The sequence below is a fragment of the Cotesia glomerata genome, linkage group LG9, assembly GCF_020080835.1.
Source record: "Cotesia glomerata isolate CgM1 linkage group LG9, MPM_Cglom_v2.3, whole genome shotgun sequence".
NCBI classification, from domain to species: domain Eukaryota; kingdom Metazoa; phylum Arthropoda; class Insecta; order Hymenoptera; family Braconidae; genus Cotesia; species Cotesia glomerata.
In genome coordinates, this window is record NC_058166.1 from 13,561,138 (window position 1) to 13,586,017 (window position 24,880).

At 30.7% G+C, this 24,880-nt stretch overlaps 1 protein-coding gene across 1 annotated transcript; it reads right to left on the reverse strand.

Annotated features, from left to right (window-relative positions):
- Positions 1–1,481: 1,481 nt before the first annotated feature.
- Positions 1,482–23,778, reverse strand: LOC123272260. The gene is made up of 15 exons (XM_044738958.1): positions 23,677–23,778; positions 23,096–23,570; positions 21,200–21,361; positions 20,209–20,395; positions 19,955–20,048; positions 18,907–19,684; positions 15,927–18,496; positions 9,962–15,869; positions 9,816–9,882; positions 8,096–9,572; positions 7,799–7,949; positions 5,720–6,951; positions 5,362–5,610; positions 5,175–5,288; positions 1,482–3,730 (listed from the first exon to the last, which is right to left on the reverse strand). Exons 3-15 carry the CDS (start codon positions 21,336–21,338, stop codon positions 2,927–2,929), a joined length of 13,770 nt encoding a protein of 4,589 aa, XP_044594893.1. The 5' UTR covers positions 21,339–21,361; positions 23,096–23,570; positions 23,677–23,778; the 3' UTR covers positions 1,482–2,926.
- Between the last annotated feature and the right edge of the window lie 1,102 nt (positions 23,779–24,880).

The following is a 24,880-nucleotide window of genomic DNA, read 5'->3' on the forward strand; positions in this document are numbered from 1 at the left end:
TTTGAATTTCGATGTTCGACACTATAATTATTTAATGTTATAAAAAAACTAAAAAAAAATTATCAAACAATAAAAAAATATGCTTATGCACCATCAATAATAAAAACTGTCAACACAAGTGATTTTAAAGTATCATTTTGCACTACTATACAGCCTCTACATTTATGTGTTGTAAGTTGTAAGTATCACATGTGACAAGTGTCAAAATTGTAAAGCTAAAATAAGCAATCTGAAAATTTTTATTTTTACTATAAATCAACTAAAAAAAAAAATATGTTTTTTAAATTTACACTTGTAATTTTTTTTCAATTTCTAGATTTGGAATTTTTTTTTATGATAATTTAGTTATAAAAATGTAAGAAATTGACAGATGTTTGATACTAAATAACTTTACATCTATTAATAAATTACAAATAAAAAAATGTTATTATTTTCTATTACAGGTAATAAAAAAATGTAAAATACAATAATTATTTTCAAATTTCCAATTCCGTATTTAATATTTTTCAAAATAAATTTATTCTTACAATGGTGGGCGAAATATACAAAAAAAAAGTGTAATAATAATATAAACAAAACCATGTATCACAGTCGTCAGAAAAGGCTTGTTCGCTTTTATTAATTACTCATTATTAATTATTTAATTAATATTTTTTAAGTCATTAGCCTGATCAAAACGATTGTATTTAAAAATACATAAATAAATAATTGTTTTACACCATCAATAGATCCAAAGTAATTCTAGGTATTACAATATTCAATTTGATACAATACTAATTCTTTATATATATTTATACATATATTTATAAAAAAAAAAAATGGATAAATTGCTCACGATCCACTCTCAACACAGTAAAAAAAAATAATTTACATTAACGAGATAAAGTAAGCATAATAGCATAAAAACAACACTCCACCTACATAACGAGTATTTTAAAAATTTTAAATTAATTTGACATTTTATCAACTTAAATCAATACTATTTATCCATTTAATTATGCACTGTTAATATTATGATTTAATTATTATTGTTAATATTATTACAATTATTAATTGATTTAGAATAATTATTATTTTTTCTCTATAGTGACATTGCGTTACAATGCGGCGTAGAGAAGTTATTTCTTAGCAGTCTTTTGATTTTATAGCTGATGAAAAAGATAAAATATATAAAAAACGTTGGATAAGAATGTACCAGTGCTCTTCTCTAAACCACATGTATATCACACGCATACATAAGTAATATTTACCATAATAGATAAATATCTATTTAGTCATTCATTTATTTATTTACCATTAATTTATCATTACTAATAATAATTATTACAAATTTAGCTGCACTTTATTCACTCGGTAACAACGATAAACTCATGTAAATACATACAACGTAATGGGTACTTCTTTATCGGAAAAACTTTATACAAAAGATTATTATAATAAAGTTTTAATAATAATAATTAAAAGATAATTAGCTACGGGTATTTTTTTTTTAATTAATATTATTATAATTATTTAATAGCAAAGTTTATCGCTGTCCAAATTTACTACCACATATGCAATAACAAACCACTGTTTTCGTATTACAAATAGCTGAATTACAAATTACACTGATCGCTTTATGAATATTTATTAATATTAATATTATTATTTAATATGCAGACTTTTGTTTATAATTATATACACTTGATACATTTATTTTTATACTTTTAAGAACCGCCGGCGGTATTAATCTAGTTGCTTAAATTTATTTATTATTACAATTATTATAATTATTATTTAATATTAATATTTATTATTATTTCAGGGACTTTATATGTATGCATGTTAAATTAATGATATAATTTTACAATAATTATTACGAAATTATGCGAATAAATTTATAAATTTTTTTTTAATTCGGTAAATACCTCCGAGAAACTAACAATATAAGGAACAATGGCACTTGGAAACGGGAATGCCTCTTTTTTAAAATTCTAAGAGGCTCATCCGTGGTTTTATGACGTATTTTATACCTTACTATTGACAATTATATTATCATTATTTTATTTTTATCATTATTATTATTTATTTTGCTAATAATTAACTCGTTATTATTAATAAACTAATTAATCAATTAACTAATTTTTTTTTTATATAAATTTATAATTTATGACAACCCGAGTGTACTTACATAAATTAATGCTTTGTTGCACACGTACACCCGGGTTATGGAACTTTGGAAGTGTAGCTTGAAAAAATACGTATAAATGTCATGGATTTCTCATTAAAAAAAATAATTCAATAATCCGCAAAAGGTAAAAAAACATTTTTTTTTCTTTTTCATTTTGTAATTTTTTTTTGGCTTTTACTTTTTTTTTAACAATGTACACTTTGGTGACTTTTCAGAAATTTCGACTATCTAAAAATAATTATTGGATAAATTAATTAAAAAAAAAAATACAGGCTGGTGAAAATTAGGAAGAGTAAAAGATTTTTTGTTTGACTATTAAAAAATATATATATTTGTGTATATATATATATATATATCTTATATGAGTTCCATTTTATTTAAATTTAGGAATTATTAAATATGAAAGATATATTGGATGAGGTCTGATTGCAATTATATATTGACATTATCATTATAATTATAAAAATTTTGATTTATCCAAAATAATACTATAATTAGCATTTATATAAATTTTTTTTTTCAAATCTTATCCGATCAGTGACAATTTATCGCCATATAGATCTTTAAATATAATTTAATAAAATTAATTAATAATTATTGGACGTGTGCGAAAAAATACTTTGGAGTTACTTAAAACTAATAAAATAATAATAATAATAAAAATAATTTTACGTCCTGGTATTGGAAGCATATATCGAAAGACATTTAAAAAATGATTAATTTTGATTATGTTAATTAAAGGTATAATTATTAAATTCAAAATAGAGTGTGACTTTTTCCAGTAATAACATTTTGTAATTGAATTCCTTGAGTTAATTCTCTGGATGCTTGAGCACGACGATAAAGAACAGGACAGTCCAATGATACACAGTCAGCAACATCACTATCGCGTCCTATGCAAGACTGACAAATAGCGGTGATATTATCGTTTATTCTCTGCAACCACCTCAACTTTTCGTGTAGTACAATAATTGTTTCAGTGGAATTAGAGGTACAGTCGTCGCAAATATTTTTATAAGAAGCGCGACCGCAACAGACGCAAACGACGTTGCCGAAGTATTGAAATATCGTTTGTTTCTGTTTATCGCTCGGTACAACTGTTGGATTGTTTAAAATATACCGATGCGGCATTTCGCGGTACCAAGTATTTACGTCAACACCCATAAGATTTAAACATCTATTAAGCGGTGGTATTATCACCCGAGTAACATAGTACGTACCATTTGGTCGTAGTCCAGGATCATTAATAACCTCCCACGGCGAACGTACGCAATTAATTAATGCTTGATTTGGTGGACCGGCAACAATAACATAGCGAACACGCTCGCCGTGACGGGGTATGGCTCGTGGATCTTTTTTCATTAGTCTCCGTGTTAGCTCCAACGCCGGTACACATGCTTTCTCTTTGTATCCACGCAGACCACGGAATTCTTTAGCAAATGTTAAATCTTGAAGCGATACTTTTCCGTTTAGTACTTTGTCCAACTGCCGCGTTACAAATTGTTTTACTAACGATACATCTTTAGTGTCGAAAAGAATTTTTAATGACTTTTCAAGAATCTGAAAGATAAAAATAAACAATATATTATTTATTATTATTGTTATTACCCTATTGAAGTTTAAATTAGGAACCACCACTGACTAATTTAATAACAAATCAACCGACCTCTGACTAAAGTTATATTTTAATGACCGCTTTTCATCATTTTTTTCTTTACAAAGACTTGAACTTTTTTAGACTACAAGTATTGCGCATAATTTAGCATATATAAATAAATATGTAGTAAGAACAAACTTGTTAACTCATACTATCTCATTTTGTAAACATCATTGAATTTTTTTTATTTTTTAATTATATTCCACCCGGTTGTTATTAAATACTACTGTTACCCTAGTAGTAATTTTTACATGTATTTTTTTTAATTGAAAAATAAACTTAGGTAAAAGCACCTATTATTGACACTCTATTTAATTTTATTATTTCATTATTAAAATCTCTGAATAATCAATTAAAAAATAGTAAAATTTAATTTCAAGATATTAAATATTTACTGCAAAAAAATTTAATTTTTTCAAGTAGAACAAAACTGCTTATACGTTTGTAATTTTTTAACAATATTGTTAAGAAAGACCTTATTTTTAAATCCAGATTTCTCAATGTTTTTTTTATGTAATTGCTGTGTTTAAAATTATTTTAGATTATTTACGGTCTAAATAACTATATAATCATTTATTTATACTTTATCGAGTTAAAATTAATTTTAAAATAGCGGATGTCAATGATGAGGACACAAAAATTAACTTGCGTCAACTAACGACATAGGCCATAATGCAAGGTACCCTAAACCCCTCAACATACATATCAACGTATTAATATTTACATACTGTCATGTGATTTTATAAGAATCAAAATATTTGAGACTAGAAAAAATTGCTAAAAAAAACCTGGAAAAAAATATAGAAAAGCTAGGTCTTAAATGAATTTTAAAATAATAAAAATTATTGATAGTTTTGCATTAATTAGTAAAAATGATTATTGTTAATATAAATTTAACTGTAATAAAAGACCTGTCAATAATAGGGTCAATGGTATGTCAATAATCGGCTCTTTGAATTTTTTGCGCTGTCAATAATATATACAGTCGACTTATTGGTTTTAAGCTGATATAATAATTATTAAATTTGTTGCTATTAAAGTTAATTAATTAAATTATCTAAGTAAAAACAATGGTTAAGATGTTCTATAAAAAAAAGTTGACGATATTGATTTGAAACATGATAAAAAAATTTAAATATTTATGATCACTCTTATAGTATCAATAATGGGGGCTTTTATCTTACTCAAAAAATTATTGCATTAATATGAACATGTTAAGTAAATGAACTACATATTGTAATTATGTGTTAATAAAAGTGTCGAGTAATTTAAAAATAAACTAAAAGTAAGTTAAAAAAAAAGTTTTTGTAAAACTATTAAAGTGTCGTTAGATAAAAATTTATTAACCTTAGAAACAGCTGGACAACCGTCTCTTCTCACAGTTTCTATACCCTTTGCCAAGTAGGTTGGTTCTTTTTGATCCGGAGTTTCGTACATGTACCCGCAGTAACGTTTCTTAGTCTGAAAGAAAAAGGTAAGTTAAGGATTAATTATTCATGGAAAGATCCATTGAAGCGATAAAAGAATAACTTACTTGTAATATTGCTGGATGTAAAACTTTTTCAAATTTAAGTTTGATCGGCTTAAGATTAGATGCAGTAACAGCGTCAGCGATTTCGTTGCCAATAATAAAAGCGTCGTCTTTAGATTTACCAGGCACAAGGATAAAAAGCGAATCGGTATCTCCGTAAACAACGCGTGCTCCCCACTTGGGAGTTGATTCTACAAGCTTTATTGCGCGTTCAAGAGTTTCTTTAGCTTTACTAATAACACTATCTCCAAGCTGGAACAAATAAATGAAAGAATTAATCTATTTGCGGATAGTGTGTATTGGTTGACAAAGTAGTGAGGGAGAAAATAAGAAAAATAAAATAAAAGCGGAAAAAAATTACCTCAATACAGGGCATTCTGCCGCTGAAATTAGCAGCTGTGTAACCGTAAGTAACATTAGCGAGGTATTTAAGTCCGTGTTGACGTGAATGCAAAACTCGTTGTAATAATTTATCATCTTTAGAATCTTTATGATCTTTCATAGCTTTTTTAACCATCAATCGTGTTTCTAAAATTTCAGTAAGCATTCTTGGTAAAATTCCAAGACGTATTTCTGGCTTTACAAAAGCTACACCGCAAGGAGCATAATTGACTTTACCCTGTAATTTAATGGCTGTGCTTTTAGGGACACGCAGCAAGTAAGCACCAAATTTGTAAGGATTTTGCTGTCCAATATTTTCTATACGCCCTAAACAGGTTGAAAAGCAATAATTGTGTGCGATAATAATGCTTGGATATAAACTCTGAAAGTCAAGGACAATAAGTGGATCACTGTAAAACATTGCTTCTGGCTCCATTATTAGTGGAAGTGCCTCCATAGCTCTCATAGATGCTCTTTGCAACGGTGAAGGAGATACCGGAATGTAATTGAGTGGCTTTGCAAGCCGTAACATTATTGATTCAACTCGGTACTGAGAACCACGAGAAAAAACTTCGTAAAATTGGATTCCAAAAAGCCGAGCATGCTCACTTGTTCGTCCAATAATGTCAAGTTGTTCGAGAATCCTCAAGATACCTAAAACTTTAACACTGTAATGTTGAACAACTTTCCAACGTGATCTTGGATTCTGCCTCTGTTTCTCATTCGGCTCCTTCACCTTTTCTTCTTCATCTTGCGGCTCAATCCACCAGTTAGATAATACTTTAAAAGACGGACAGGGAACTCTCTCATTCATCACACTATACATAACATTTTCATACGTATACGTAAGCAGCGCTATTTCACTTCTCATAATTCGCCAAATGTCGAGGACAATACGACCCGGTAATTTAACATCCGCTAATGTATTAAGATCCGACGGCTGAGATTCCCACTTACATTGTACGCTTGGGATTCGAGAAATCCGTTTTGCTAAATCGATCCCAAGTCTAGAGGCTCGCTGAAATATATAACCCCAAGATAATGATTCTATTTCCCAACCGATAAATATTTCAGGGTCAATACGTGTTACTAAATTTACAAATGCTTTGTATAATTCCACTTCATTTGATACAAATGTCTTGGTAAATGGCAACGACGATCCATAATCATACCCATAGTTATTGTTTCCTTCCGTTGCGACCGCTATAAGACCTAAATAACATACAGCAAATACGCTTTGAATTAGACACTTTATCAACTAGGATTTCATCAACTATTCACAAAAACGTTTTTTACTGTTGTCATGAATTACAATATCTATTATTTAATTATAAATACACAGAAAAAAAATTAACTTGAATTAAGTAAATAATTTTGAAGAACTTTATCATCTTGATTTGAGTAAAAAAATTCTTAATTTAAACTAAAAAATTTTTCTTAGCTTAAGTAAAAATTTACAAGTGGGGTCAACCATTTTAATTTTCATTTTTTTTAATGTAATTTCTATTTGATTATATTGATATATTTTTTTTTTAAATACATAAAAAAACGAGCAATTAAAAAAAAAGTTGATTATCACAATTTTAATAAATTTTACAAATTTTCAAAAAAATTTATAAATTTGTTAGAAAATTGTGATATCCAACTTTTTTTTTTGAATTGTTCGTTTTTTTACGTACTTTTCAAATAAAAATATATCAAAAAAAGATAAAATAGAAATTTTATCCAAAAACATGAGCCAAAATTTTTTCCAACTTTTGAAAGCAAAAAAGTTATTGAAATCTTTATTTTTTCTTTTCACGACATTTTTTATCATCAATGAGCCGTAAAAACAAGCAGAATCAAAAAAAATTTTTTTTTTTTTTTCAATGTACAAAACAAGAATTACATTTTTTTTTTCTACTAATTTTCATTTTCATTTTTACGCTCACTGACAACGCTAATGCCTATTGCGTACTAATTAAAATCACAGAAAGTGTTAAACAAACAAATAAATAAAGTTATGCAATAATGAGCTGCACGCAATAACGTTCTTATAAGTAGTAAAATTCTAAATTACCATGTTCAAGTGGTTTAATTGAGGAGGTTGGTGGAACATCACTCTGTACAGCATAAAATAAAGCAGAAATAGCATCATGTTGTGGATCTGGTAATAAATCATCACGAGTTACGACATGTACTTCTACACATAACACTGTTATAAATTGATACTGTAACAATAAAACAGAAATAAAAATTATAGGTATATACATATTATCTTTTATTTAAATTTTTTTTTTAAAGATTAATTTAAAATTTAATAAAAAGGTAACAATAGATAAAAAAAGAGGTATTAAAAAAATTCAATAATACGTACCCTCGTCAGAGCTTTCGCTTTCTGTCTATTCTCATTCTCCACATTACTTCTATCTGAATGCGTTAAACATTCAATTTGTCCGCATGAAATTCCAAAATGTTTCGACTGTTCACTCTCTTTAAACAATTTCGATTTACCGAGTATACTTAATAAAGACGGATCAATATAATCGTCGAGGCTGTCGCCGAGGGTATTATTAGAATTTTCGTTATCATGTTGTTGTATTAATAAACTTTTTTTTCCATTATCCCCTGAGCTCATATATTTTTCAACGGCACTTGAACAATCTACAACAGTGTAACCAGAACTATCGCTTCCAGAATTTAAATTTATAATATTTTCAGTCGTTGTTTCGAGAATACTTGAATTAATATTAATATTAACATTATTTGAACGTTGCTCTGATTCAATTAACGGATTGTCGTATTTTTTATGTTGCTCAAATGTTTCAATAACATCTTGAACTGTTTCTTCGTCTTGAGCTATTTCTTCTTTTTCTCCTCCTTCAATTCCCTTATCTCTGTATTTATCTTTGTCTTTGACGTTATTTTTGTCCTTGTCTCTTTTCTCGAGTTTAATACGTTTTTTTGCCAAATAATCCCGAGCCCTGACCCACTTTATCACACTTGTCAACGAAGGAGGTAAAATTAAAGGTGTAATAACCACAGATGAATGTCCAGCAAGATTTTTTTTAATATTACATGATTTAAAAACTCCTCCACTTCCCTTTGATGATGAATTAAATTCATTTATTTTCATCCTACGCCAGCGATTAATACCCGTAATATTATCAAGACTTGATTTAAAATATGATAAATCGGCTAATCCTTTACCAGGTACTTTTAATAATCTGTGAGCTACCTCTTTGTGACCTGGCGCATCTGATTGATTACTAAAAAACGGCTGCAAGTTACGACACTTTGGTATGCTATATAATTCCATTGTGTCAATTATTCTTCCAACAGACGGTGGTTTTAATTTCGGAATAATTGTTACTTGTTTTTCCAAGTTTGACAGACTCTTTTTGTACTCACCAGATGATTGATTCGTCTGTCGGATAAGTTGCGAGCTCAAGTATTGTGTGAATGTTACATTACACACGTCATCTTGCTCCTCGAGATTTTGATCATCGTCGAATTTCGATAAAGGTGAAAATTCAAGTTCTAAATTAGCTGCAGACTGCTCAAATATCACAGTATCATCATCACTAGATTTTTCTAATTCATTATTGAGCATTTCATCAGTATCTTCTGTTAATTTTTCACCTTTATCAGTATTATCAATATCACCAGCTTGATTGCGCCAACTTTTATCAAGTCGATCGTCTTGTTTGCTCGACGAAAAAAATAAATTTTTTCTCACGTTGGCTTTGACACTTGGTGATAAATCACGATTACATTTTTCAACATAATTATTATCATTTGAAGCTGTAGCGCTGCATTCACCACCAAAACTGGTACTAGGAATGGGGTTTAATCTATTGAAGAAAGAAAAAAAAAAACTAAATAAATTTAATAAAAAAAATTAAATTAAATTTCCTACACCTCAGACGCGAATTAATAAATAAATATGCTCCGTTATCACTATCACCCAGCTGTCTTTTTCGGTATCTATATTATTAATTCGCCTAAGCGTTTGCGGTGTAGCAATTTAAAAAAAAAACTTTTAATAAATAAAAATAACGAAAAAAAAAAAAAAAAAAATTAATTTAAAGACTCACATCTCGAACTCACCCGTCTGTTGTCGTTCATCATTTGCCGTCAGCGTTTGGCAACTGTCACCTGAAACTAAAACAATTTTTAAACAATTACCCAGAGAAATAACATCAACTAGAGCACGGAATAAAATAACAATAATAATAATTACCTCGGCGCTTGGTGGATGTCACAGCCGAAGAAAGCAATCTCCTCCGTCTCCTCGGTGTGACGCAGCTGTTTTCATTATCAAGACAGTCCTCGGCTCGACTGTGACTGTAGGTACGATTATGATTATCAATCGTTGGCTGATCACAAGAAGTATGTTCGAGTTTTCGTACCTTCGGTGACGTAATAATTATTTTCAATGGCGTATAATTGCCCGAGAGACCAGAAGACTTAGAGGTGGTGGCCCTGGTGGGCGATTGATAGTAAATTTTATTATCAGTTAAAGGCATACTGTGTTTAGCCGTAGGTCTATTAAATAAACGTTGAGTTGCTCGATCTCTGGCTCCTTGAAATAAATCCTCCTCCCCGAGATTAACTTTATCTCCTCCGGTCTCCTCGTCGCTGTTGATGTTTTTGCGTTTACGAGGAGTTACTGTTGCTTCGCAACGTTGAAAGTGCTTTCTCGGTTTATAGTCGCAAACACGTTTCTCCCGGCAGTCAAGAGTTATATCCGTATCCGATTCAGAATCAGTGGAGCTCAAATCCGCCGGGCCATCGTACGCCGGTATCGTAAATCGATTATTTACGTCGGTCTTGAAACGTTTTCCGAATCTCTGGCTTTTGAATCGACGTGTATACCCGTAGTATTTAAGCACACTCGGCGTAAGTCGCTGGAGAATAACACGTGGCTGCTGTAATTGCATGAACCCGGTAGTAATGTGAGCTGGCTTCCACCCGCAGCCTTGCGGTTTCAGTGGATACAATCCAATACCCTCCAGGAATTTTTCTTTGACTTGTTTACTGCCAAATTCTTGATCGCTTACTGCCACGCGGGTAAATACCATTCGCTGATCAATACTAAGTGTATGAATTTTAGTGCGATAACTTGTTAACATTCTGTAAGTTCGTACCAATCGATTGTCATCGGAGCTCTGGCGGCTTTCTACCATCGAGCCTGGTAATAATGAGGATGTTGTTGGTGTTGGATCAACTGTTGAAGGAACAATAATACTATTACTATTAGCTTTGATATTATTATTTGAATTTAAATAGGATTGCCTTGGTAAATTATTATTGTTATTACGTTTACGTTTGCATGTTGATTCTCTGGATCTTGGTGGTTCTTTTTCAGTAAATTTTGTTAAAAGTTCACCGGCTAAACGAGATTTTTCTTTTATATTCTTATCAACTGGTATTGTAGATTCATCTAGAACTGTAACATCCTTTAGGTTCTTATCTAACTTACTTTCCATTTCCTGGATATTGTCCAAAGAAAACTGTTGCTGCTCTTTAATGTCACGGTTAAATTCGGTTTTTGTTGATTTACTGCTATTTTGTCCTGATACACAAGTGAATTTCGTTGCCAACTCTTTAACTCGTTTTCCCGATTTTTTATTCGGTAAACTAGCTGCTTCAGTAGTAGTAGCATTACCACAACTATCGCTAAAAATTGAAGTAGAAGTTGAAGTTGAAGTAACAGGAGTAAGAGTAACAGTCACCGTACCAAAACTAGATGATCTTATCCTTGGGACATCTTTAATTGGGTTTATATCTTTAAACGTGCTCTTTGAATATTTTTTATTTTTTTTATCATTCGATGTCTCATTTTTATTTCTTATCACCCCGTTTACATTTACGTGAGATAACTTATCCGTATTCCCATTACTATTCTCTGTAAAAACAAAATTTTTATCAATAATTTTGGTGTTTAACTTTTTGCTGACACAACTGTCTGGCACTAACTTCTCTTCTGAAACAAACTCAACGTCATTATCACTGCTGGAGTATTCATCGCTGTCCGATATAACTATTATCTCATCATCGTGTTTTTTATTAATACAACTGCTAGCAATTACATCCCCATTAAATTTTGTTTCACTGTCATTTTTATTACCAATTGATTTATATGAGTCTGTTATTTCACATTTTTTCATACTACCCACAGAAATTTCATCTTTATCTATTGTTTTTTTATTATCTTGTTTTTCACCATCTTTTACTTTTTCAACTTGCTGCTCTTTTTCTTTGTCTAATTCTTGATTTTCAACCCCAACCATTTTTTCTTGTTCTGCTATTTCTGGTTCTGGTTCTGGTTCAGCCTCTTCCTCTTCCTCTTCCTCCAGCACCTCCGGCTCCTCTTCATCACACCCACCCTCACCCTCGACCTCGCTGGCACCCACTCTTTCGGTCTTACCCTCACCCTCACCCTGGCATTCAGGTTCTACCGCACCCTCACCCTCGTCACCCTCAGTAAAGTTCTCCCTTTGCTTTTCTGCTTCTTCTTCTTCTTCGCTCTTCTCATCAAAATTTATTAGAGGTACTCGTGTATTTGTCTCGAATATAAATACCTGATCATCAAATCTAACACATTTTTTAACTCCAGATGAATTTCCGAATTTTTGTTTCACTGAGCTGGCATTGGCTGCTTCTTTACCAGATTCAAACTCAACTAAACTTGAATTAGCATCTATTTTACTTTTATTACCGCAGCCATTACTGCTATTTAAATATTGATTAAATTCGTTTAATTTAATGCGAACCAACCGGACCGACAATTCCCGGCACCTAAACACTGATTCCTTTGAAATATTTTTACCATTACTGTCATCGGTGTAAGTATTTTCTTGTTCAACTCCAGACTTACTACCAGTATCAATATTTAATTTATCTTCTTGTACTTCTTCACCGTCACCATTTATTTCTTCTTCTTCTTTGTTTTCTCCAGCTCTAACTGCTTCCTCTGGATCTTTTTCAACTTCCGGAATAGAGTTACTATGAATGGAACACTCATGACTATCGATATTCTCTTTGTCACTATTAAACACTACTTCCGTATAATCTTCTTTAAACCGCAATTTTATTTCTTGTTCATTAGAACACTGATTATCAGTAATGGTAAGAGAAGATTCAAACGTAGATTGCTCAACAGACGATTTAACTTTCTCATTTACCTCAAGAAGTACTTCGCAATAAGAGCCAGCAGTACCAGTTGTGATTTTATCTTCGATTTCTGGCTCAACTAACTTAACGTCCGTTTTTTCATTTGTCAGTTTAGCTTCTGTTTCTTCGTGATCATCACTGCCGTCAGCTCCCAAACTTTCAATAATATTTTTATTGTCTGAACAAAATTTATCAGTGATTGCTTCAACTTTATTACAATCAGTGTTGTTCTCGACGGCAGTAACAGTGGTTGATATTTCATTTGACTGAGATAAATAATTACTCCGTCTGCCGGCAGCTTCGCAGCCTTTATCATCTATCAAATTATTGTTGACAATGGAATTTAATACAGGTTCAGTATCAATAATATTGTCTACATTATCATTATTATACATATTATTCATTGATTTTTCAATACTCACCAGTGATAGTATATTATCCATTAATTTAATAACTTCAGTATCAACATTTACCTTATTTTCATTATCATCAACTGTTGTTATTGTTTTAACTGACTGTTGTTCATTATTATCATTTTGATTAAATATTTCTGATGAAACATTTTCAACAAACTTCTCCAAATTTGTATTTTGACTTATTGCGCAATCAGAGCTAATTTCATTTCGTGATTCTTGATTATTCCAGTTATTTTCATACGCTTTAGTATTTATAGAATCAGTTGACGTAAATTTGATGAGTTTTTCGTCTTCTCCACCCACATCTTTGTCATTACCATTTACACTGTTGTCGTCATCACCATCAGCATCGATTTTCATAGGTTCATTAAATTCCAGATCGATTTTATTATTCGGTTTAATTATAACAGAATTATCAGGAGCCTCAGCTTCAATGTCCACTAAATCAATACCCTGTTTTGGGTTTAATAGAAGATTTTCATCAGCTTGATTAGTCGTCCCAGTGTTTCCATTGTTACTTTTTTCAGCTTTATTATTATCTCCTTTGGTCTTGTAAATTTTTCTAATAATTGAAATTTTATTCGGAGAGTACTTGGTCTTGGTTTTTTCATCATCAACCTTGTTGTTATCACCACAAATATTATCTTCCTTTGACAATGATAGTAATTGATTATTGAGTGTGTTATCATCAAGATTAATGTCATTCAAAATCAGGGCAGAATTGATCATTTGAATAATTTGTTCCACGTCAAAGTAATCTTCAAAATTCAGCTGTTCGCTTGGTAAATTATTTAACATTGCGGAGGTAGAAAATTCAAAGGCTGACGAAGACGAGGAAGAAGACGATGATGATACGTAATTACACTCAGTTGACGTATGATCCCTCGGATTAAATTTGTGAGAGGTGATTGAGTTAAACGAATCGCCAGGCTGTACAAATTCATTCAACGGTTGGCTTTTTACAACAGTTTTATCTGTAATACTCGTTAAAGAAGATATGCTATAATTTAAATCATTAAGCCCGTTTATCAAATTATTATCCAAAAGTTTGTCGAGCTCAGCTGGGGTTTCTGGTGAATGAGACGAGGGAACATGAGAGGGAGATAATATTCCAACAGATATTTCAGGCATTGAACTTTCAGTTATCATCTCCAATGATTTCTTTTGTAAACTTTCCGAGTTAGAATCCTCTTCAAATAGACACTGCGGTATTTCGAGACTGATTGCATCGATAGTATAATTTTTGCCAGCATAAAAATTAGCTTCAGCAATGGCTTTGGTATATTGTTCGGATTCCTGTGATGAATTTGCCGTACAATCAACCAAAGATATCCTTTCCTCCTCGACAATACCACCGGCGGCTGTATCAAATATCTCATTAGCAACTGCTGCCACATCATCCTCGTCCTTGTAAATTGAATCACACAAATGTACATCAAGTGTCGTATCAAACTCGCTGAATTGTTGTACTTGTGATGTATTTGAAATAACATTTTTATCATTATTATTTGTAACAACAGAATTATTATCAATAACAACATTACCAGTATTATTATTATTACTATTATCATTTTGAAAAGTAATCAATGAATCTTCCGGTGACGTGGTGTCGACTTCTGATTCACACACTGATTTGACATTACTGGCTGCTGAATAGATTTTTATTTTGTACGTTTTTGGAAGAGTCTCGATGTGACGGATAACAATAGGCTTCTGTCGTATCACTGGAACATTATCGCCTTTATAGACTGGAGATGACAGTGATTTTGCAGTTAAGAATCCCAAGTCGATATTTTTTCTGCTAATCGAACACCAAATTTCCGGGCGCTTGCGTGATTGAATAGGCTCCGACTGTGAGGACGTAATCAAATTTAGCTGTCCATTGGCTACAGAACAAGCATCTGTCAATTCGTTATTCATCAGTTGGTTATTAGAATTATTAGATTTAACGTTATTATTAACCCGACTCCTCAAACGTGGTTTATCTATTATTGATGACCAAGTCTTAGAAGACTTTGAAGACCTAAATAGATGAGGAGTACTTTTTTCACTGTGTATCTTAGATTCTTTATTAATACCATTGGCTATTACTTTTTCATTCAAACGTTTTATTTTCTTTAGCCTTCTACGCTTACTTTTCATCCCACGCGGCTGAACAAAGTTCTCGTTAAAACTTTCATCTAAATTACTTTTATTTTCGTCCTTTATTGAAACAGTACTGTGACTTCTGTTTCCCAATTTTAAAATAATTGACCGTTTCTTTTTACTCGCAGTACCGTCTTGAGACATCTCTTCAAAAACTCTTTTTATTATAACCGGGCCGTCATTTTTTTGCTGCTCTTGATTCTGTTCTTGTTGTTTTATCGCTGTTGTTGTTGTTGCCGTGGCTGTTGCTGTTATTATTTTATTATTATTATCTGTAACTTGATCATGGTTTTGTGTCGATGAAATTTGTGATGATTGTGTTGAGGTTGAATCATAACTTTTATTGTTATTTAATAATAAAATATTAGTTTTTTTAATATTATTATTATCTTTATAAATTTTTTTATTTCCTTTAACTACATTATCATTATTATTTAAATTGTTATTATTATTAATAATATTGTTATTATTATTAATATTAAAATTATCGTTATTGTATGAATTAACTAATTGAGCTGGCGTATTAATTTTATCTATATTTTTAACATTAGAATTATAATTGACCATGTCAATTTCACTACTGTCACAAGTGTAATTAACATTATCAACGTGATCTATCACAACAGAGGATGCATCTCGGTTAGCTTGAGTATGTTTAGGTTTAGATTTAGGTTTAGATTTATTAATAACAATATTAAGCTTATCTAAAAGCACTATTGGCAACCGACAACAGTCTTTAGTGCATACTGAGGCTGATATTGCAGGTGCAGTACCACGTTTTCGTTTATCAATAACCCAAACTTGATCCACCGTAAATACATAATCCTTAACAAAAGCACTGCGATATGATGAGTAAAGACAGTGTCGATGTTTGTTCTGCCCGTAGGGCACTCCACTATGTGCATTCACTGATGAGTAATAAGATAAATAACGTGACTGGTGTTTATTATCAACTATTTTGGTCTTTTCACCGTCGGTTGGATTATTATCAACCTCGTCTGGATTTCCAACAACGCTAGATAAATTATCCATTTCACCATTGCAATACCCTCTTGAAGTTTCAACTTCTGTCGAGGTATTTACATGTCCAATAAGATCGCTCGGTGAAAAATTACTCGAGGCACTCGGTGAATAATCATCGAGTGAGCACGGTGATTTAGTTGACTTTTCTTTAATACCAGACCCAAAGGAACTTGTTTTAGTTGTAGTTGTTGAAGCGAGAGTCGCCCGAGTGTCTGCAGAGAGACGAGTTTTACTAGTACTATTACTATTACAAGTAGAGCTTGCAGTAGTAGTGGAAGTATTATCTGAATTTTTAACATTCCTCGAGTTTTCAATAAATAGTTTAATTTTGTCAGTCGTACCCGTACGATCAGTAGCTCTTATTTGTCTATTATTATTATTGCATATCGTTGTATTATCGTTTTTACTATTAACATCTTGTGTAACATTGTATATTAAGTTATTTGGTAAATTATCGTTATCAGGAACTGGAGATACCGTAGTAGTATTATTATTATCACTAGTAAATACTTGATTAGCTAAATTTGCAGGACCACGTCGGAAATAACCGCGCTTACGTGCCATCATTGATTCACTGAGGGTTGTCCGTCTCAATATTTGTTTTCTCGGTCTTACAAAACCTTTTTTCTTTAGAACACGTTTCGGAATAAACTTCAAGTCCTGCAATTCCTCCCATCTGGCAACTAAGTTACAATTATAATCAGAGCTATCAGCAGCGGTTGCTAGCTCCCTGCTACTGCTAAACTCTTTACTGTTATCATATTTACTTTTTAGAGTATTTACTTTACCGTCGGGTTCTTGTATGTTGGGCGTAACATTTTCCGAGGATAAATTTCGGGTGTCATTTGTTGGTGGCGTTATTGCGGTTGTTCCTGTTGTACTAGCAGCCTCTTTACTTGTATTATCATTATTTAATTGTTGACTTTGTGAATTAGAGTACACTTGACCACACTTATCATTGCTATCTAATCTTGTATTATTATTATCAACACAACTATCACTCTCACGAAAATTTTTATAAGCTATAGGTACAAGTTCACTACCAAGCAAACTATCGTATTGATCTTTCAGCTCCGTCAAATCAGATTTGTCCATTTCGGCGGTTTGGGTAAAACAGGGGTCACCGTTTAACACTGCCTCTAGTGGTACGCACTCATTATTACCGTTATCAACAATTAAATTAATGCCAATAGAGGATTCATCCTCATCGCCTTCCAGCAGCGAATTTAATCCCAAAGTAGTTTCATAATCCGAGTCAAACTCTGATCCAAGTAATTCAAAATTCATATTCACAAACTCGTCGATGTTATCCGCGTCGGTGGGTAAATAAAAGGACCATGCATCTTGTTGTGACATTGGCGAACAGTTTGATGATGAAGTACCCTCCTCCATAATAAATGCTTCGTCATCATTACAAGGTAAATTTGTGTTAAACACACGTACCCTGTTGGCGTAATCCGCGGTTGAAATAGGTGCTTGATATTCTGGTATACGTTTAACTTGATGCTCGTACTTAATAATGTTTTCGTCCTCCTCCGACTCAAGGAAGCTCAATAGATCACCCGCACCATCCAATTGTGGTAGCTGAGATTCCTCCGAGTTTAGACTCCCAGCATCCGTTGTATCGGCTCCGATAATAGGTCTATTAATATTTGTTGTTTCAGTTGTATTAATAGAACCTGGATTATTATAGTTATTGTTATGATTACCATTATCGTTATAATTATTATTACTATTATTAATATTGTTAATTAAGTCTATATTATTAACAGGAACAAGTTGACTAGGTGGTGACTTGTCGGGGTTTGAGCCCCACGGACTCATTGAATCAATATCCAAACACGTAAGGTTGAAATCAATAACATCGTCATCTTCGTTATCACTTTTTATTTCCTCGTGATCAAACGCTGAAGTTTGGGTACCCAGAATACTATCATTATCCACAGGGCCGTGTTTCTCCGAGTCACGCGCTAAGTCCATAAGTATTTCAATTAATGGTATGTCTTCAGAATCCACTGAAAAATAAATAAATAGGATTTTAATTAAATAACAAGATTATCTTGCAACTTGGCAATATAAAACTTTTAGATAAATATATATATAAGGAAAAGTTTTATCTAAATATAAATATGAATAATAATAATTTACTATTTTTTCCGAAGATCGGTGTTTTTATTAAATAAAGAGTTCTATATTTCAAAGCCATTATCCCCGATCCAAATTGATGTTAGACTAATTTTTAAATTTTTACATTAAATTTTTATTTATTAAATTCTTTAAATTTTTATTTTTACTTTTTATTTATTATATATATAATAATAATAATAATAATAATAATAATAATAATAATAATAATGATAATTCTTATTAAAAAGATTACTATTTTCTATTTAAATTGAAAAAAATTAATAAATTGAATACTTACAAATACTAGTTTCGTTAGTTAATTGTGAAGTTTTAGATTCTTGAGAAAGTTTGTTAGAATTGAGACTTGAAATTTCGTTGATATGCTGAGTCAAATTCAAATTTTGCGAATTCAAACTCGGTAAATTAGAGGCATTCATCAGTTGATCGTCGTTCAGTGTTTCAATCGGATATGACGATTGATTTAAACTAGCAGGCGAGTACGAGGAAGAAGGTGAGGACGCGGATGAAAGTGTACTTTCATTGCACTGCGATACCATATAAAGCCGACGATTGAATCTTTGCTGTTGATACAAATCATTGTCTGTGAGACAATAAGGCGGTCTTCCTGGACTTTTTGGGTTGACAAGTTGGGAATCTTCACAAGCGAGACCAGCTTGTGCTCTTCTAGCACGTTCTTCTTCCCAAATTGCCGCAAGTCCTGGATTCAACTCAATTCCCCGTTCCAGGTCTTGTCTATTTAAGATATCTGATACTAAACCGTCTACCTCTAATTCACAAATACTTTGTCGTTCAACACACGCTGGAAGATAATCAAGTTCATCGACCGGCGTAATTATACCGCCGGTAGTAGCGACACCACCGCTACTGCTACTGTTACTACTAGCACCATTTGATGATTTAAACTCCGAATGAGATTGCGTAATGCGCCGCCGATATTTCACACTTGATAAATTGATCATACTCATTCCGTGTAAATTGTAATCCATCATGAATTGAAGGATAAACGGTATGTGGGCCTCATGTGGTTGAAAACTTTGATTCAACACCGATCCATTCTGTAAATAGTATTCCATTTTCGGGTTTATTAATAATCTTGATAATAACAACAATAAAAAAAAAAAATAATAATAATAATGAAAAGTGTCGTGAAACTTTTATCGAAATTTATAAAGAAAGATTCGAGCAAACGAATAACAAATGAGAAGAGATGAGAAAAAATAAAAATTACTAAATGGTCTTTTACTCTTAAAACTAGAACGTAAGTTAAGTATTAATGATAAATTCTGTGAAGAATGTCAAGGTAATTTATTATTGACCGAACTTACTTGTAGCAAATCGATAGCTTTCTTCATTATCGCTGGATTATAAAAAGATACTTTGAAGAATTGATGCTCTCTCCGGTGATAACCGTAAAATGGTCTACGCAAATAAATAAACAATAATAATAATAGTAGTAGAAATAATAACAATCAGCGTCATTGTGATAACAAGTGCCTGAATTGATAGCTAATAAACAAGACTATAAACAATAACCTTTTTCAAAATCATTGTTTAGTGTTTGCATAATAGTTTGACTTACATTCCAGCGACTCGTTGTACTTGATAGACATGCTGTGTGTTTGAGTTCGCCGATCCTAGGGATATATTGATCGCTGCATCCAAGGATGCAGCTAGTCTATAGGCAAGGCCATCAGCATTATCATCCCCCGTGAATGGTACGTACAGGTATGGAAACACCCCGTGTAAGTGTAAACATGTCTTTTCACCTATTTAATTAATTACAAACAATGAAAGTTTATAATTATTATTCATTTTAAATTTCAATTTTTAATTAAAAATGGGCAGTAACCTTCATTAAAATCAATCTTGTAACTGACTAATCATTTAGTTATTAATTAAGTGAGTTGGTAATTATACATAGTTTGAAGAATTGTGTGAAATATTAATTATAACTTTACTTAAGTATACTTAATAAACTGGTAAGACTACATAATTTATTGCAAATCATCAAAGTCTAAAATAAGATATAATAAAAAAGGAATTTTTTTTCAATTAATAATCAATTATTAAATTTTAATTTTATTGAAATAAAAATAATTATAATCAATCGAAGATTTTGCAATCAGTTCACATGAATTAATGAAATAGAGTTTTATATTAAATATTTTTTACACAAAACTACTTTTACGATAAGTATCTTACGCAACACTATTTTTCAATGGCATAATAAATTAATTTCATTATTTCAAACTGATATTACACTTTAATTTATACTTGAATATACAACGGAATTTAAAAATTTTTATTATTTTACTAGTTAATAATTTATTACAGTAAGACTGACAACTCAATAAATTTTCAGCTTTCTAATAAATTTCATGCTTTCTATAAATTTTATTGAGATAAATATTGTCTTTTTTATCATCAGATCACAAAATTTGATATTTTAAAATTTTTTAACCACTCATTAAAATCATAAACTTAAAAGTCTGATACACAATAGACACTTAGCCCATTTCAACTTAAAAATTTAAATTAATTCTAAAACTAAGAATAAGAGTATAAATTACCTGTATGGGTAGTACCAAAGACCCGTACAATAGGTACATGTTTTATTTCAGTTCCACGAAATTCTGAGAATGTTGGATCCAGCTGAGGCAATGGCGTTGCCTGATAGCTGTCCGCATTAACCAAACGCACAGAAAACATTTGTTTTTAATGCCTGAAAAAAACTAAATAAATTTATTAGTTAAAAAACTGTCTGTTAATCACGGCTAATCTGATACAAAAATAAATATTCTTATAGATAGTAGATACATAGAGTATAGTAGTAAAAATAACAGTGTAGAAAAATTATAAATAGAGTTTAGTATTGCTAAAACGCTAATGCATTTAAAAATATTTAGTTATTTATTTATTAATATAGTAGATTAAATCTTTAATGTACAGTTTTGATTAACAATCATGTGTTATGTCATTAGGTAAACCATTATCTTCATATATTTACTTCAAATCATAGAGACCTTGGGTTTTACCGAATTCAAATAATAATACGATAAACTTATTATTTTATTATTATTCCTCTTACTTTTACTCTGCGTACAATGACCAACTCCCATACCCGTTAATTTTATTTTACTACATTTTATTTCATCTGATATTTTTATGATCAATAATAAGAATAATAGAAAAAAATAAACACGCGATTTATCAAATCACGATATATATTAAATAAAAAATAAAATAAAAGTACAGTATGTCATAAAATGGATAAACTTTACAAACGGAAATGAGATAGTATAGCTGTAATTGTAATGGTAATGACAGTGCCAATTGAAATTTTAAATAACTAAATTTTCTAAAGTGTTATTACGAATTGTAAAATAAAATAAATATACTGGCGTGTTTGATTTCATTTAAAGAGTATTTTAATAAACTTATTTCAGGATAATAATTTAATTATTATTTATCAGAGTCATATTTAACAACAGACAGTAAAATAAATTTAAAAAAAATAATAATAATAAAAAGCGAATGAATAAACTATTTATAATATTATAAAATTTTTTATCCAATAGCTTGCTTTAGCTTTAGCTTTAGATCTTTTTTCATCCTGAGTCTAGTATTTTATTCAACTCGCATACTTTTTGCGTCCGGTACTATCATTAATCACCGTCACTCGGTACGTTAATTTTTTATTACAAATTTTGACATTTTCCAGAGAAACTGTTTTGTAAATAAAGCTGTCAATAATAATAGACATTATGATAACATGGATGCATAATACCCCAGTCTTCGGTCTATTGATTAATTTTAAATAAAAGCCAGTGTCTAATTTAAAACATTGCACAGGTGAACGAAGACAGTACAATGAGAAACACAAAATGAAAAGAAAAACGAAAGATAAGACCAAGACCAAGAAGAAGAAGAACAAGACGAAAAAAAAATATATTGTATATATATAAAGTAAAAAAAAATAAGAAAAAAAAAGCAAGACCAACTATCAACGAGTACGAAGACAAAGACGAAAGAAGAATAAGAAGAAGTAGCGTTTTATTTGCTAATATGTCTAATAAAATAACAAAACGTCGACAAGAGGGGAATTTTTACAACTTTTTTATGCCCAGAAAAATATGAAAATATTTTATCTTGATAGATAATAAAATTTTGTAAAAGTTATTCGTACTCTGGGAAACTTCGCCCATAATAGTTTATCTCTTTAGTTAAATTTTTAGTACACATTGTACTTATATAAAAAAAAAAAATCACAAGCGACATTTCAGTGTAGAGTAAACTAGAACAATCCATTATAAGAATGTCCGTCAAGCCGCTGATGCCAATTAACACCTGAATAGTTTATTATATCAACAACCCTAATGATTTGTAATATAAATACCAAAACTACAATAAAAATAAATAAATAAATAAATAATTATCAAATAGATTAATTAAAAATAAAATCTCACCTTATTTACTATCTAACAGACATGACTCCGCGTCTTATGCGGCACATCTGCAATAAAAAATGTGAGCGTAAAATCGCGCACAACGTTTTTGAAAAAAAAAATACGTTGAGAAGAAATTTCTTTCTTTTATTTTTTTTCTCTTTCTTTTTTTTTTCAGCTACTTCTTTTATTTTAGCTTACGACATAAAACAAACGTGTTGTGTGAACAGAACTATATGTATACTATATATGTATACACATATATGTATATGTACACATATGTATATACAATATATTAAAGCAACCACGGCAGAGTTTCAATATTGTAATAAATATATATTACCACCCAGTGTTCTAGTATTCTCAACCTGACATATTATATTTTCACTACAACCGGTGAACCGTGGAACCTTGAATTATTATCACGGTCCTTAAATAATACGATTAAATCCACCATATTCACCACACTATTAAAATAAATAAAACCTCGACAGATCTAAAACAAAATAAAAATAAATAAATAATAAATTAACAACAACGAAATAAATAGCACTAGTGCTGACTAGGAGTTAAACTTAAAGTGTACTCCGTTAATTTAATACCTTTTTAATTTTAATAGACTTTTTTTTATTACATTCACTGGTAGGTATGTATACACACCTCGTACTCGTATTCATGAGCTTTCTCCGTCTTTCTCTTTATTCACTGCCTTTTCACCTTTCTCAATACCTTGTTCACTTCACTGTCGTATTAACTACAAGTACTACTCAGGTATGATGAATACAATAATACAAATGCAGTAGCAATAATAACAATATGTGTTATTAATATATTAAGTTGATGTTGTCTGTTGTGTTTAATTGTAGCTGTATGTAAGTCGAATGCACATATTCCTATTTCCATCCAATAAAAACCAGGAAGGTTTTATTTTTTTAGGTACGACGATCAGTTTAATTTAAGATGACGAGGACACTCCACTGTATATAACTCAACACTGTCAAAGCAATATAACGAAGAAAGTGAGAGAGTACCCAGTGTATAAAACTCACAGTATAATGTTAACAACCGTACGTACATCTATTGGCTGGTTTCATACACCATCGGTGAGGAAACGGCTACGTAAACGTTATTCTGTTCGCGACAATGTTCTTATGTTGAATGTGTGTTTACGAGCGTCCTCTTCGACGAATCGGTACGCGCACGCGCAACTCACAATCTCTGTACCCGATTTGCCGTGCTATGCTCGTGGTGTGTAGTGTGTTGATGCTGATAGTTATTGTTGTTGTAGTAGTAACGTATAATTTAACGTGTAAGGCCGCTGCCCTTCTCCAAAATACAATCATCGAGAAAGGATTTATCAGACGCCATATTCAAATATCATGTGCCCCAAAACTGACGTTTTCCATAATATCAATGGCGGGCATTACACTTAGATGTCATTCATAAGTGTCAGTATTTTTTAATAAATCTGAAACAAAAACTATAATTACCTCTATGCTCAAGTTTTTTATTTTTTTTTGTTCAAGAAAATTTTTCTCCTCAACTCAGAAATTTATAAATATTATTATGATGAATTTGACGTCTAGAAATTTTTTTATAATTTTATAGCAATGAAATTATTATGAAAAAAATTTAATAAAAAAAATCTACATGTAAAAATTAAAAAAATTATAAAGTTATCCGACATTTTTGATTTTGCTTTATTTATAAAATTATAACTAAAAAATATTTTTTTGAAATTGCACTTACAGTTTTTCAAATGAAATTTTTTTATAATAATTTTTTTCAACAAAAAAAAATTATAAA